The sequence below is a fragment of the Sceloporus undulatus genome, chromosome 1 (genome assembly GCF_019175285.1).
Source record: "Sceloporus undulatus isolate JIND9_A2432 ecotype Alabama chromosome 1, SceUnd_v1.1, whole genome shotgun sequence".
Taxonomy (NCBI): Eukaryota; Metazoa; Chordata; class Lepidosauria; order Squamata; family Phrynosomatidae; genus Sceloporus; species Sceloporus undulatus.
In genome coordinates, this window is record NC_056522.1 from 317,118,534 (window position 1) to 317,133,573 (window position 15,040).

Genomic DNA, 15,040 nt, shown 5'->3' on the forward strand with positions numbered 1-15,040 from the left:
GTTCACCTAACCACACTTTAAAAACATCCACAGAGAGCCAAAGGGAATAAACTTTGTTATCCACATACATTTCATGGAGGATGTGGCTTGAATTGTGAAGTGCTATAACTAGTTTGCCCTTAAAATTTATTCCACCTAAGCATTTTCTGTAAGATAAATTCTGTCTTTAAAAAAAAAACCCCACACATTGCAGCATACTTTGCTGAGTCCCAATACATTTTGAGGTTGTTTCTTATTTTCAAGATACCAAACATACAAAAACATCAAGACTGACAGGCCCTTTCTGCTCCACACTGGAATAACTTCAGAGCTATTTTGAGGATGAGAGATAACAATTTCACTAGTTTTGTTATTATTAGGTTTTTAAAAAAAGACCTGGAAGAGTCAAGGAAAAAGACATCTGTATTTAAGTTTTTATACTTCCTATATAGTACTATTCTACTCAAGCCTGAAAAATGCAGTTTTCTATTTCTAGAAAATCCTCTTCTACAATGAATGTATGGTTGAATAGTCTGTATGGATTGTCAATTGTCCAGGACGTTAACACAGGCAAAAGACTACTAAGCATGAATTAAAATGCCTTCAAATGCAAAAGAAAACAGCTGCAAGACAATCTGAGACACTAAAATGATAGCACAAGAGGAAAGTAGGATTGCATATATATTTCAAGCATTCTAAATGCATCCATGTTTTGAGAGGACAAACCTTGGAAAGCAGGAGATTGTGGAGCAACTGCAGTGACTGGTTTTGTCATAGGCGCAGAGGAGAAAGGATCCTCAGATGGTGTGCTAAATGCATTTGTAATCTGCGAGCACAGGGAACTAATGCTATCTACTTCTCCTTCAACTTCAGGAACTGAAAGGAAGAACAAAGATTGCACAGATATGCAGCCAATTTATTATGGGGATTCATCTTGTCTCTTCTCTCTACACTCCTGTAACTGTATTTAGAGTTGTATAAGATTGTATCTGCCATCTCACAAATTTATGGTGAAAACAGAAGAGAAAAACAAGACACAAATACTGTGGGGGATTGGGAATGCACAATTTAACACATGTCCTCTGGGCATCTGTATCAATTTTAGCAATACTATTACTTAGCAAAGGTTTGCATCTCTCACATACATGAGTTATAATATGCTAACTGAAGCACATATCATCCAATTGTTATGTGGTTTTAATGGTTGTTCTGTTTAATACATTTTTACCTTGTTTAAATTGTTTGAGGTTTTAATATGGACGTTTTCTTATGCTTTATGCCACGAGATCCCATTAAAAAGGGTGTTGCTTTTAAAAGTGTTTTTAAAAATGAATAAAAATAAATAATTATGCCAATTATTCTATAGAAGATTTCTATAGAATCTTCTCTCAAATGTAAGCTGGTGAGATCAAAATGTAACTGAATAACATGTAACATGGAAGGACATTTGGTCCTACCCGAGTTTTTCATGGGGAAGTCAGTTTTCCTCTGAACTGTTGAAGGCAACTCATTAATTCGCAAAGACAGCTGGCGTTTAAATGGAGACATCTTCTGACTAAGAGCAGGGAAACCTCTAAAAGAACCTTGTCTGGCAAGCTGCTCTATGGGAGCATGTCTTCGTGGGATGGCATGAGGGTTATTGGACTCTTTGTCAACCGAGGATGCAACATCAGCAGTAGGAGAGGTTGGGGAACTTGGGGATGGTGCTGTATTGCCAGATACAACACTTGATGCAGTTGTTTTCACATCTGTTTCAACTGTGAGAGAAAAGGAAAAAAGCAATATTGGTTAAAGAGTCTCTCTAGCTGGGCAAACATTGCTGTACTCTCAGGAGAGTTATTTACTTTTTAAAATATAAAACTATCTATACCTTTATGAAAATATGAATCCATGTTTCAAAATGCTAGTGTCTTTATCAAAACTGATTGTTGTGTTTTGATCATGATTTGTGCTTGCACAGTGATCAAGATGATTAATTACCCACTTAACCTCTGTCTAGATAAGTTTAATAAACATTCAAACCAGCATTATGTGAACATTCCTACACATACTACACACTATTTGTATCATCCTTTGAAGAACTGCCAGCCTGTTCTTAACTGGTTTTTAAGTTTCCTACCTGAGAAGTTAAAATTAACACAAGACTGGGCATACATTTGGCAACTGTTTATTTTACATACTGAAATCCAACTTTGGGGTATCTATAAGCTCTAGAAATGCAACTCTGTTTTTTAAAAATGGTATAGAGTAGGCATCTAAAGCAGGCAAGATGATGGTCTTATGCACAATTTAAACTGGAAATGAAAGTAGACTAGGATCCAAAACCAACTGGCTATGTGAAAAGGTGACAGCAGAAATTGTACTGGCACACATCATTTGATCTACAGTGAACCCTTGTTATAGGCTGGGGTTTGGTTCCAGGATCCCCCGTGTATAACAAAATCCGTGTATGCTCAAGTCCCATTAAATATAATGACATAGCAAAATGTTTTCCCTTATAAAAAATGGAAAATCATGGTTTGATATTTGAAATATATACTTTTTTTAACATTTTCAAACCGTGTATGCTTAAATCCATGTACAGTATAAAAAATCTGTGTATAAGAAGGGCCATCTGTATTTCACTTTAGGAAGAGTAAGGTATGTTCATAGAACTAGGGTTAACATCCTCTTGGTGCCATACACAGGTCTAGGTATATTTTCATATATATATATTTTATGGTCTTCTTGGGGTGGGGTGGGGATTTACTACATCCCTCACATAACCTGCAGCTCCTCTTTCTTTTACAGAGGTTCCTCCTTCATGGCCATTTAATTGGAAAGTGGCAAGTGTTAAGAGAAACCAGAATATCCTAGAGCAGGGATAGGCAACTGTGGAGGCATAGGGGATCCTCCAGGAGACCTTGGAAGATTGCATCTGCTTCTGCTAACACAAAATAACAAAAACAAAAATAGTAAACAATTTTGCCCCTAAATTGGGGGGGGGGTATTTTCTAGGAAGCACTGAGGCATTTTCACCATGTTTGGGGTTTCAAAAATATGTCTCTTGAGCCTCAACTGTCCAAGAGGGCCTACAAAATGTAGTGGAAATACCCTCCACACCCCCTAGAGTACATTTGGGGGCTTTCTGGAGGGATTACAGATCAGATAGACAGACAGACAAATATTCTGGAGCAAAAAGAAAAAAAAAAGAAAAAACTCTAGGGGGCCATGGAAGCCACAAAAACAGCCCCAGGGAGCCACATGTAGCCTACCCTTTTCTTGTGGTGCATCTGGCTACAGAAAACCTATGTGGATGTTCCTCAATGCCCCCTGCTCTCCCCCACCCATTAAACAGCCACGTGGTGATCGGTGGGTGGGTGGACTGCAGAAAGAAGTTAAATCTTGCAGGGGAAGAGCGGTATAATTCTGAAAGCACTTTACAGTATGTGTCACCAGAGAGGATCTTGGGATATGTGTTTAGGAAATGTGCTGTTAATAAAATATATTCTTTGTTTTCCCCCAAAGACTTCTAATTCTCATGAGTTATAGACCATGGCATCCAAAGGAAGTATTTCACAAACCAAAGTCAACCTCATAATGTTGAGTTCAGACACAGCTACTTACTTAGGCCCCATACAGACAGGTCAAAATAAAGCTGCTTCAGGTCACTTTGGAGGTATGCTGTTTAAATAATGCATGCATCATTAGGACTGGAGTGTGGCTTTGGTGCGATGTCCGGACTCTTAAGACGCATGCATCATTTAAACAGCACACCTCCAAAGTGACCCGAAGCAGCTTTATTTTGGCCTGTCTGTACTGGCCCTTAGATACTATTTTCTTCTTTGGCTATCAAAACTAATTTCATTGTTTGTTTTTGAGAAATGGATACTCCCTGGTGCTATTTTAGGTTCAAAACACCAGGATGCTAAAAAATACATTCATACTTCACTCTTGATTTTCTTATGTCTTTTAATCATTCTTTTCCAAATCAACACTGTGCTATCTGGCTTTATGCTCCTAGGCACCTATTCACACCTAGACTGCAAAATCAAGATCATGGCTTTATTAGAAATTACCAAAAAGGCATATAGTAGCAAAGCTTTCAAGTTCTCGAAAATCTTAATGAGACTGAATGATACAAGATGGTTATGGAAGACTCAAAAGGGTAACAAAAATCAGTCAGATGTTGCAGCTACGAGGTTTGAAAGTTAGTCTTATCCTTACAATTGAGACTGGAGACTGAAGTAGTCACTGTTAACATTATGGGATAATGAAACAATAGCTGACCTGATTTATGAAAAGAAAGCCTGGATGTTAACCAGACCTGTCTCCAGCTTTGGGCAAAAGACACAGGTTTCTGGATAGGCAGGGAGTGCAAGTAATTGAAAATATGGCAGTGTTATATTGGCAGCGCAAAAACAATATGAAACTAATTTTCCACAGCTCAAAATACATGGCACAACACTTCATGAGTGTATGAAAATTCTTGTATATTTAAATACATCAAAGTTCAAAAGATACAAAAGGGGAACCTTATACAAGAGGGAGCTAAGGGATTGGGACCTAACTCTTTGTGGTTTCTACCTCCAGCAAAGGTACAGTAGGCCCGCCGTATCTGTGGACTTGCCATCTGCAGATTCCAGCAGCCATGGATGGCAACCCTATGAGTGGGGGCAGAGGAAGGAAGAGGTGGTGGCGACAGGGAAAAGGAGGGAGGACAAAGAGGCGGAGGTATAGGCAGGAAGAGGAAAAGGAGGAAGACCCAGGAGGAAAGAAGATCTGAGTGCAGCACTCAAGAGTACCGCTTCCCGGGGGGGGGGAGTGCTCTGGGGTCCAGCTCCTCCCTCCATCCGAAGCCTGCCTCATCTTCCTCTCCTCCTCCTCCTTTAACTCCTCGTCCTTCTCCTGTGGTCTGGTGGGCATGGCAAGGTCTGGAGGAGCAAAAAGCAAAGCGGCGGAGCCTCAGCGAGGCCAGAGCTGAAAGGGGCCACAAAGTCATCTGACCGGGCCCCAGAACCTTCCCCCAGGGAATAGCACTCTGGAGCACAGCCTAGCCCCAACAGACAACCAAGGCTTATAGTTCAGTGGACACCTGTTAGGCCTGGACGAGCTCCTCCAACTGCCCCATTGGTCATGCGCCGCAAGGAGGAGAGAACCCTATGGACGAAGGGATGGACAGAACCAGAGGAACTTGTCCAGGCTTGACAGCGGCAGCGGGAACCACACATCTTGGATGTCTGTTGGGACTAGAAGACCTGGGAGGAAGGAAAGTCCAAGGGTGGTGATCCAGAGTGCCACTTCCCGGGGGAAGATTCTGGGGCCTGGCTGGATGACCTTCTGGTCCCTTTTGGCTCCGGCCGCACTCAGGCTCTGCTACTGTGCTTCCTGACCCTCCAGGCCTCCCCATGCCTGTTGGGCCACAGGAAGAGGACAAGGAGGAGAGGAAGGCAAAGTAGGCTTTGGGCGGCTGGGGAGCAAAATGCCACTGTCCCCAATGGTGGCGTGGCCATGCAGCCACACCACCTCTGAAGTCAATGAGACTTGAACATCTGCAGATTTTGACATCCATAAGGTGATCTGGAACGGATCTCCTGCAGCTACCAAGGGCTCCACTGTAAAACTCTTTCATTTGGGCTACAATTGGCAATTTTTTTCTATACAGCACCTAATGGTTTTTCCAGATGTAATAGTACTGAGACTTCTTGAGAATTTCAATATTCTTTGCATAAGAAAGGGGCTAGCGGCCTTGCACAAGACAGCGATAGCCTGGATCTAAAGAGAAGTTATTTTGCTGATAGTAGTGGAGTTGAAATTTCATTGCCTGCTGTTCACGGCTATTTTTCCCCAGTCCACACATGGCCAATAAGCCAAGTGGCCTCAGCCTGCACTGATATCCGGATCATCTTAACTGACAACAGAAGTAACATCTGAAATAAAATGTAAGCCTGTGACTTTAAGACCATCATTTTTCTTCTCAGATATGATTTTTAATATCTCTGCCTGATGAAGAAGCCAGTGAAGCTTTGAAAGCTTGCATGATGTATTGTGTGTTTTTTAGATGGTTGAATACAAGTATCACTGTTTTGTGGATTTTGTTGTGTTTTGCTGTTGTGCCAACACAGCTAACCCTGAGTATAAACAATTAAAGCATCTGGATTCTAGGGTTCATCACCACATTGATATTTAATACAGTAGATGAAGATACAAGAGATACTTGGTCATATGCAGTGTACTGAAGGTGAAATGGTAGCATGAGAAAATGCTGAGTTCATAACAAAGCAGACCACATTTCAAATGACCACTAGTATTTCATTACCTTTAGTGTCTTGTATCTGTCTCATGACATCCTCTCTTTCTGCTTGTTCGGTTGCTGTAGTAACCCTGAAAGATCCTTCTCTTGTAAATGTGGTTCTACTTGCATCAAAGGTGGCAGTCACTCCACACTCCTTCTCTCTTTTTTGCTTTCTCTCCAAGCAGGCTGCAAATGCACAGCCAACTGCATGACTCAACCTCTCTCCCTGAAAAAATACTGCATCAATTAGAAACAAAAACAGACCCACATCTCCTCTAAACACTGCCAAATGATAGCTAGGACTCAAGACAAACATCCTGTGGCAATCTGATCAAGAAAATGCAGAGGAACTATTACATACATTCATAAAATGCATAGTATTAACCATTTGATGAGACAGAGACAGAAATTAAATGACTGATCTCTTTTTAAATAATGTGTGTTCAGATATGCTGCCCAGGTAGCTCATACTGAAATACAACTGCTATAAAACTTGTAACAGTAAGCTCATTAAAGGAATCATTCATGCAAGTATGTTTTGCTTCCTCGTTTGTATCAAAATATATACACATACATAAAAACTGCACATTTTAATGTTTCCCATTTGGAATACTTAGGCTTTGTGTATCCATTGTTTTCTACAAAGGGACTGCCATAAGGGAAGTACATTTCTCTAGACAAATAACTCTAGTTTTCATATCATCTTTATACTAAAATGTTATCCTAAATACAAAAATTACTCCTCTCCATCTCTTTTGAAAAAATATTTTGGTTTTTTGTCATTCTAAAGACAACTTACTGTGTCCTTTACAGCCATAAAGCAATGACATATCCAGCGTCGTGTGGTGCCATCTCGACAGATATAAGAAAATGCTCTGTCAAAATTCCTATCTGGAGCACAGAAAGAAACTTTCTCTATTGTCTGATCAACTATAAGATCCTACAGAGGGGAAAACATGACAACATATAAGGTTCAAATCATTACAGAAGTACAGAGTACCATAAAGTGTATTTCAAACCTCTCCTGTTCCCACTGCTGTTGTTCCTTGAAGTTGTTTCTGACTTATGGCAAACCTATCACAGGGATTTCTAGGCAAGATTTGTTCAGAGGAGGTTTATTTTTGTCTTCCTTTGAGGCTGAGAGAGTGTGAGGTGCCCAATGCCACACAGTGGTTTCCATGGCCAAGCAGGGATTTGAACTTTGGTTTCCAGAGGTTCAAACCACTACTCTATGCTGGCACCCCTCCTATTCTATTCCCTAATTTACATTATGATACCAAAGTTGTCTTTTCTCAGTCAATGTACAAATTCATTCACCATCTAACAGATGGAACTGCTCATGCTACTGAGCCTGACTACCATTCTCTTTATAAACACCCATGCAGGTGAAAACTGTTCAAGATTAATTTGAGTTGGATGGAACTTCAAAGTTTGGAACTTTGTACTAGTCTATTATAATCAAGTACTGTACAGGAATTGGGAATTATGCAGTCTTTCCTGCATTTGCTGAATTGCAACTTCCAGCAGGCCTAGTCAGCACAGACAGCAGTGAGCATCTGGAGGGTCACATAGTTTGTATCCCTGGTTTATAGCAATATTAAAACCAATTTGTTTATTAAGAAGCATCGGAGTCTGAAATACCCTTGAGAAGTTTCATTGCATTTGAAAATTATTGTAGCTACATAATAATAACAGCCTTGGAACGAGTGAGTAAACAAACAAATAAACAAAGCAGCAACTAAAACCCCTTGAAATTGGGCATTTTATGCATTTAAGAGCTTTATCTTATCTAAATGTAAATATGTTTGTGTTTGCTGACATGTGAATCAATATGTTTTATGCTCCACCTCAGTAAAGGTCTAGAAGCATTTTAAAGCTTGAAATGAAAATCATCGCTGAGAATTACTTGAGTTCAAGAACCTTAGATGAATATCTTTCTTACAGATCTTAAATCATTCCTCATGCCATTCAGCGAAACCACAGTGAAAAGAAATTCAGATTAATAATACATATTTCTATATGCAATATAATCTCTCACGACCTTTCTACAAGGGCAGAGAGAGCATCAAGGTTAAGCTTTTGTGTTTTCCTTTTGACTTTTTTGAGTGAGGCTAATGAATTTTTTACACAATGAGATCAAACAGGATTTCAGGGCACATCGTTATTCACTTAGAAAATACACAAAGATATAAACAGCCTAAGAAAAATCAACATTTTAACTGAGCCATATATAATAGGCATTTCAGAGGAATTGATCTCCAGCACACATATGGTTTTTAACGCCACAGAAGCAGTAAGAACTACACTGTATATTTAGTTTAATCAGTGAGTGTTTCAAATCATGCAGTAACTAACCTTTGTTTTCTCATCAACAACTCTGAGTCCATCTGCTGAAACCCACAGGACTGCTTTAACTGCCTTCTTTCCACTCTTTCAGGAAAGGAAAAAGAAAAACAGTATTATTATTATCCTGTCCATCAGTCTGGTTGCCGACTTCCTCTTTCCAAGAAGCACAAAAGTCAATGTGCAGATGATATTCAACTTCAGTAGGAGTGCCCAAAGCAAGATACTCAGACCAAACAACAAAACCTCCAGAGATTCAAGCCGAAGACAGTCTTTCAAAAACACAATGCAAAATGAAGAGGGAAAGAACAGCATGAATCAAGTATGTTAATAAATTCAGAAAAAAGGCAAAGAATTCAAGCATAAATTCTTTACCCATTTAAACACCAAATACACTGTCAGTTAATGCCAACGCTTAAGGAGTTACACCACAAGTAGCATTTGTTGCAACTTTTAGCAAGGAACATCCTTGCTCTTATCTTCCCATCACTCCAACATTCTGTGCTAGTATTATTCATGCAACAGAATCACACCACAACCATAATGTATAGCATCGCTTTGAAGGTCTAGTCTTTTAGGAATATAGAGTTCCAAAGCATCGGGGTCAATACAAGTAATTAATATGATATTGTTTTAATATAAGCAATATGTCTTAAAGTAGCTGGTTACACAAAGCGTCCTTGCAGGGGTTAAACAGCATTTCTACAAGTGGATGACAGCAAGGTATGGTGAGATAGGGGTGGGCAATGAAGGGAAAACAAAACCCTTTTCGCTCCCTTCTCAAAACCTCTGTCAGTGTCTCTTATCCTTGTATTTGTCTAAAGATTTGGGAGCAAGGGGAATGTATCCACCAACTCTGAAAACATACTAGCGTTTCTGCATCTAACAGAGATACAGAACCATCCCTGAGCTGCAGAGAAAAAAATGGGTTTTGGCTGATAGCGTGCACAAACCACAAAGGTGAGCCTTCAAGTGAATTACTGGGTCTTTTGTTGGCTTGGACAATGTGTTGTTGTTATTGCTGTTGTGTGCCTTCAAGTCGTTTCTGGCTTATGCAGACCCTAAGGCGAATCTATCCTAGGGGTTTTCTTGGCAATATTTCTACAGAGGAGGTTTGACAATATAGTGAATTTCAACCTATACAATTCTCAGTGCCAGCAAATTATTCCTAATAGAGTATGAGTAGTGCTCACTTGCTGTTTTCTCCTCCCAGAAAATCCTTTACAGCTGGAGGGAAGCATAATCATTTCACTCTCCTACTCTAGGTGTTTTGGGAGCTTCAGAACACACACACTCAAGTGTGTAAGCATATAAAGGAAGTTTGCTGATAAAAAGCATTTCTGATCCCTTTAATTTGCCAACTATCACATCTGCATGCCAACTCAAAAAGGAAGACATTTATAAAGAGTTAATAGATATAAACTGTGAATGTTTTTAAAAGAGATGTTTACCCATGTGGTAAGGAGCTTTAAAATGTTGTGTATAACTAAACTCGACATTTTTTATGCCATCACCTGAATTTCTTTCAAATTTGCATTTACTTGTTTTATATCAAGTGTGCCAAAGTGTTCCAGTGCAAGAATGAAATCCACAACTAACACATAAATTAAACTTCACAAGGGGTCAAACATCATTTTACAATTTTTAATTACCTGCATGATATGAATGAAACCTTGTATAAGTTGACTATTTCCTCTCCCACCATGCCAAATGGAAAATGTAGCTTAGAAAATGGCTAGCTTACAACACAGAGTTTTCTGGACTGGAGACATTATTAATATTGGAAAAATGACTACTATGGGTGAAAATCTACACCAATTTGCTACAGATTTGTGTGTGTCCATATACAAAGGCCCTGTTGTTTGGGGTACAGTACAAAAACAGTACATGCCTCAAATGGCTGGCAAATTTCATTAATTATATTTTCAGCACAGTAATGTTTTTTTAAGTGAAACAAGATAACCTCTTGTTCCATCCTAGCACAATGCAAGCCATGAAATTTCAACATGCACAAACCTAATTACTTTAAACCAATTTAGCACATATCTAATTCCATCATGCCAAGGCCCAGAAGCAGATGAAGGGTCCCCCCCTCCATTCCAACTGCCACTGACCTGGCAGCAATGGAGAGAAGAGGCAGTATCTGCTGGTCATAATCCCCTGCCATCCCCTTTTCCTTTTGTGCTATGTCTTAATTAGATTGTAAACCTGGGGCAGGGAAATAGTTTTTTGGGGCAGTGAAATGGGCCACGTACAGTCAGGGCGCTATATAAATAAATGGTAATGGTAATAATTGCAATAACCCATTCAGTCATTTCCCACCAAAGTTCTCCATACTGCTTGTTTACATGACAAGCTTTGGGTTTCTGCTGCTGGGATACTGACATGTTTTATCCTACCTTTCCTCAAGGCAGTTCCATATGGTTCTTCCCATTCTCACTTCTTCCTCTCAAGTGAAATGCAGTGACTGGTTCAAGACCACTTTTAGTGAACATAATGACTGAGTGATAATCTGAACCCATTATTTAGACTGGAAGATATTTTCAATTACCTAACTAGTATAGGCATTAGAGTTGTGAATGCTATGATGAATGGCATCACTAACCACAAGCACTATAACTCATTCCTTCCATGGCTATAAAATTTTAATAACTACACCTATAATGCTATTATCCTTATCTAGAGACACATTCCACAGGACACAGTGTAGCCTACGTCCACCTAAATATACGCTGCATCAATAGATGTATAGTGTCTAGATCAAGGGAAGTAATAGTGCCACTCCATTCTGCTCTGGTCAGGCCTCACCTGGAAAACTGTTTCCAGTTCTGGGCACCACAATTTAAAAAGAATGTTGAGAAAATGGAGCATGTCCAAAGGAGGGTGACTAAAATAGTGAAGGGTCTGGAAACCATGCCCTATGAAGTATGACTTAGGGAGCTGGAGATGTTTAGCCTGGAGAAGAAAAGGTTAAGGGGTGATATGATAGCCCTGTTTAGATACTTGAAGGGATGTCATATTGAGGAGGGAGCTAACTTGTTTTCTGCTGTTCCAGAGGCTAGGACCCGGAGCAATGGATGCAAGCTACAGGAAAAGAGATTCCACCTCAACATTAGGAGGGACTTCCTGACAGTAAGGGCTGTTCGACAGTGGAACAACTCCCTCAGAGTATAGTGGAGTCTCCTTCCTCAGAGGTCTTTAAACAGAGGCTGGATGGCCATCTGTCGGGGATGCTTTGATTTATATTTCCTGCATGGCAGGGGGTTGGACTGGATGGCCCTTGCGGTCTCTTCCAACTCTATGATTCTACGATTCTGTATTGGAATACACTGCAAAGGAGTATTACATTCTTTAGAATAATGAATACCTGTACTACTAAAAAAACAAACCCAATCTTATTTGAAATCTCACTCATTATTTGCAAGTTCATTACACAATGCTGGGACACAAACCAGCTCTACTTTGAAAAAATGATGTAATTTCTGTCAGTTCGGCTAAATTCTATGAGTAGAAAACATCATTTTTGACACTGGAGTGATAGTTCTAAAAGGAAATTAATTTAATTATTTTAAAAAGCTGCAGAATCTAACTCATCACTTTCTTTGAGAGAAAAACAAACTTTTCAAGAGTGATTGGTGACTTGGGGAGTTTTCACTTTTTTCTCTCCAGTAACATACAGTCCTCCTCCTTTCACTCTGATTGCCAGCAGGACAGGCATCTACCTTGCAGAGTGGCTTCTGCCTGGTAAAGTAGGTTGTGTGGTGTGTGTGTGTCAGATCAGGAGAGTTACTCACTTATGCATGTGCAACCAAATACATTGTATAGAATATGTGCCAATGCTTTCTTCTATGGCAGTATACCCTGATTAGGGAACTCTCTCTCAAAACCTATTCATTGGCTAAGTTTTAGTGCTTTTCCAAGCTTTTCACGGCATATAATATGGAATTAATTGCAGTATACTTAGTGACAATTTATTTTGTTGTTGTATGCCCATACATGCTTCCTTTTAGTTTGATTTATTTAAACTATATTCTTCGTGAACACTTGTGAAGAAGCCACCTTGAAGAAAGAAAGGCAGGTAAGAAATTTTACATGCACATATATTTTCAAAAGCATAGGTCTTGAAAAATAAACAGACTATTTACTTATTCATAGTGTGATGAACTATAGATACCAAATTATGCACCCCTTTCATTGTTGATTGACTGATCACAAGAAGATATTCTTGGATAATGTGAGACACTTTGGGGCAGAGATAATGGAAAAAAACAAGTTTGGCAGCTCCCAGAAGTGAGAAACCAGTTTTGTAGGACATTCTGACACATGGCAATGCTATACTAGGGATGTAACTCCTTATAGCGCAAACACAATGAATCATTAAACTTACTTTTCCAAAGAAGCCTTTGAAGAACTTCCTTTCCTGGAGGAACAGGGGGGACAAGTCGAACGCTATTACTGTAGGTAGCTAAAGTGTCCCAGTGTTTCAAACCAACATATACATACAAAAATGGGGATTGGAAGGAAAGCAGATAATGTTCAGAGTTGTCCATAGAGGATGTGGCAGGCAGATGGGAAAAGTCCCATGAAAATACAAGTAAAAGGCATTGCATGGGCTTTAATTAGGACAGACTAAAGTGCTGAAATCGGTGGAAAGAGGAAAAGAAAAATCAGACCCAACTTCATGCAAAATGTTTATTTCATTTTGTTTATCCCCTTAACTTTTAGTCAGGTTACAAGCCAAACTTGGCAGCAGACATGGATACATTCTAAACAGGGTGATGATGGCTTGAAATGAACACATTAAATAAATTTAGGATGTTTTTTTTAGCTGTGAGATATAATTTACATAGCTAAAATATTTTGGTTTTGCTATGTGCCTTGAAGTAGTTTCCAATACAGTGGTACCCCGGGATACGAATGCGCCGCCTTACGAAATTTCCGGGTTACGAAAAAAATCCATAGAAAAAAACTGTTCCAGGTTACGAAGGTTATTTCGGGTTACGAAAATTTTTTTGGTGCTTTTCGGCGCTTTTTCGCACGAAATCGCGGCTTTTGCTATTAGCGCCTATGGCTTTTTCGGCTTACGAAGCATTTCGGGTTACGAACGCGGTGGCGGAACGAATTAAATTCGTAACCTGGGGTACCACTGTATATGGCAACTCTATGACGAGGTTTTCTTGGCAAGACTTGTTCAGACATGGTTTGCCATTGCCTTCCTTTGAGGCTGAGAGAGTGGACCTTGCCCAAGGTTACCCAGTGAGTTTCCATTCCTGAGTGAGGATTTGAACCCTGGTCTCAAAAAGTCCCAGTCCAACACTTGAACCACTATACCACACTGGCTCTCTAGCTAAAATACTATGAAAGCTATAGAGAAAATAATCTGAGGATTCATCTTTCTCAGCCCTTACATCAAAAAACAGAAAGGCCTGCATTATAAAGGTATTTATACCTATACAGTCTCCAAGACTGTTTCCCAACATACTTTAAAAGATGTCCTCAGTATGAGGACCTTAAAACCTTCCTATTCAAGCAGGCATTCCCCGACTAAATATCCTGTGGGCCTCCCTCCTCTTCCGTGGCCATGAGGATGGGCTAACGGGGCTTTTGCTATTGTTTTTAGACTGCATATTGTTAATGTTTGATGTTTTTAACCTGTATCTGTTTGCTCTTGTTGCATTGCTGTAAGCCGCCCTGATCTTTTTGGAAGGGCGGGATATAAATAAAGATTTTATTATTATTTATTAAATGCAGATGATAATGATGCCAAAATTTAGTTTAAGTTTGATAAGAAATTCACAAGATAGGTTTTTGTTAGGGTTGCCATAAGTCAGGACCTCTAAACCGGGACAAATGTGGGACAAATGTGGGACAAATGTGGGACAACATTTTCAAATGTAGGACACTTTTATAAAAATGGAGGACATGAAAAATGGCTGGTTTCTTTTTAAAAAAATATAGGATTAAACAGAAAGGGGGGTTAAATAAGGGGGTTTGAGAAAGGGGGCTATAGAAGGAGGGCTAGATGGGGTACCTAGAGGGGATTAGGGTTAGATAAAGAGGAGTAAGATACAGAGGGGTTAGAGGGGGGGCTTAGAAGAGACTTAAATAAGGAACTTTGATAGAGGGGGGTTAGATGGGCTTAAATTCTAAAGCACCAGAGTTGTTCTCTCTGCAGGGCTCTCAGACTACATACCCACTGCAGAAATAACCCAGTCTGACAGTACTTTAACTGTCCTGGATCAATGCTATGGAATTCTGGGAAATGTAGTTTATTGTGGCTCCAGAGCAGAGCTCTGCTTGTTCAGTGCCAGGAGCTGATTTGCCTGTGTAGTTTGGCTGTTAATTTCACAAACCGCTCGGATTCCCAGTGATTGGGTGGTATATAAATAAATCCTATTATTATTATTATTATTATTATTATTATTATTATTATTATTATTATTA

At 39.6% G+C, this 15,040-nt stretch overlaps 1 protein-coding gene across 9 annotated transcripts in view; it reads right to left on the bottom strand.

Moving 5' to 3' along the window:
* NUMB (NUMB endocytic adaptor protein) overlaps window positions 1-15,040 on the bottom strand; it is a 98,803-nt gene that overhangs the window by 4,284 nt on the left and 79,479 nt on the right. For 5 of the 9 annotated variants that reach the window (XM_042446925.1, XM_042446924.1, XM_042446930.1 and 2 more), the window contains exons 4-9: window positions 12,984-13,061; window positions 8,609-8,683; window positions 7,053-7,193; window positions 6,278-6,479; window positions 1,437-1,736; window positions 706-855 (exon numbers count right to left, since the gene is read on the bottom strand). In XM_042446925.1, the coding sequence (XP_042302859.1) occupies window positions 706-855; window positions 1,437-1,736; window positions 6,278-6,479; window positions 7,053-7,193; window positions 8,609-8,683; window positions 12,984-13,061 (946 nt within the window). The remainder of the gene's footprint in view (window positions 1-705; window positions 856-1,436; window positions 1,737-6,277; window positions 6,480-7,052; window positions 7,194-8,608; window positions 8,684-12,983; window positions 13,062-15,040) is intronic. The other 4 variants (XM_042446931.1, XM_042446927.1, XM_042446932.1 and 1 more) reach the window with 2 other exon arrangements.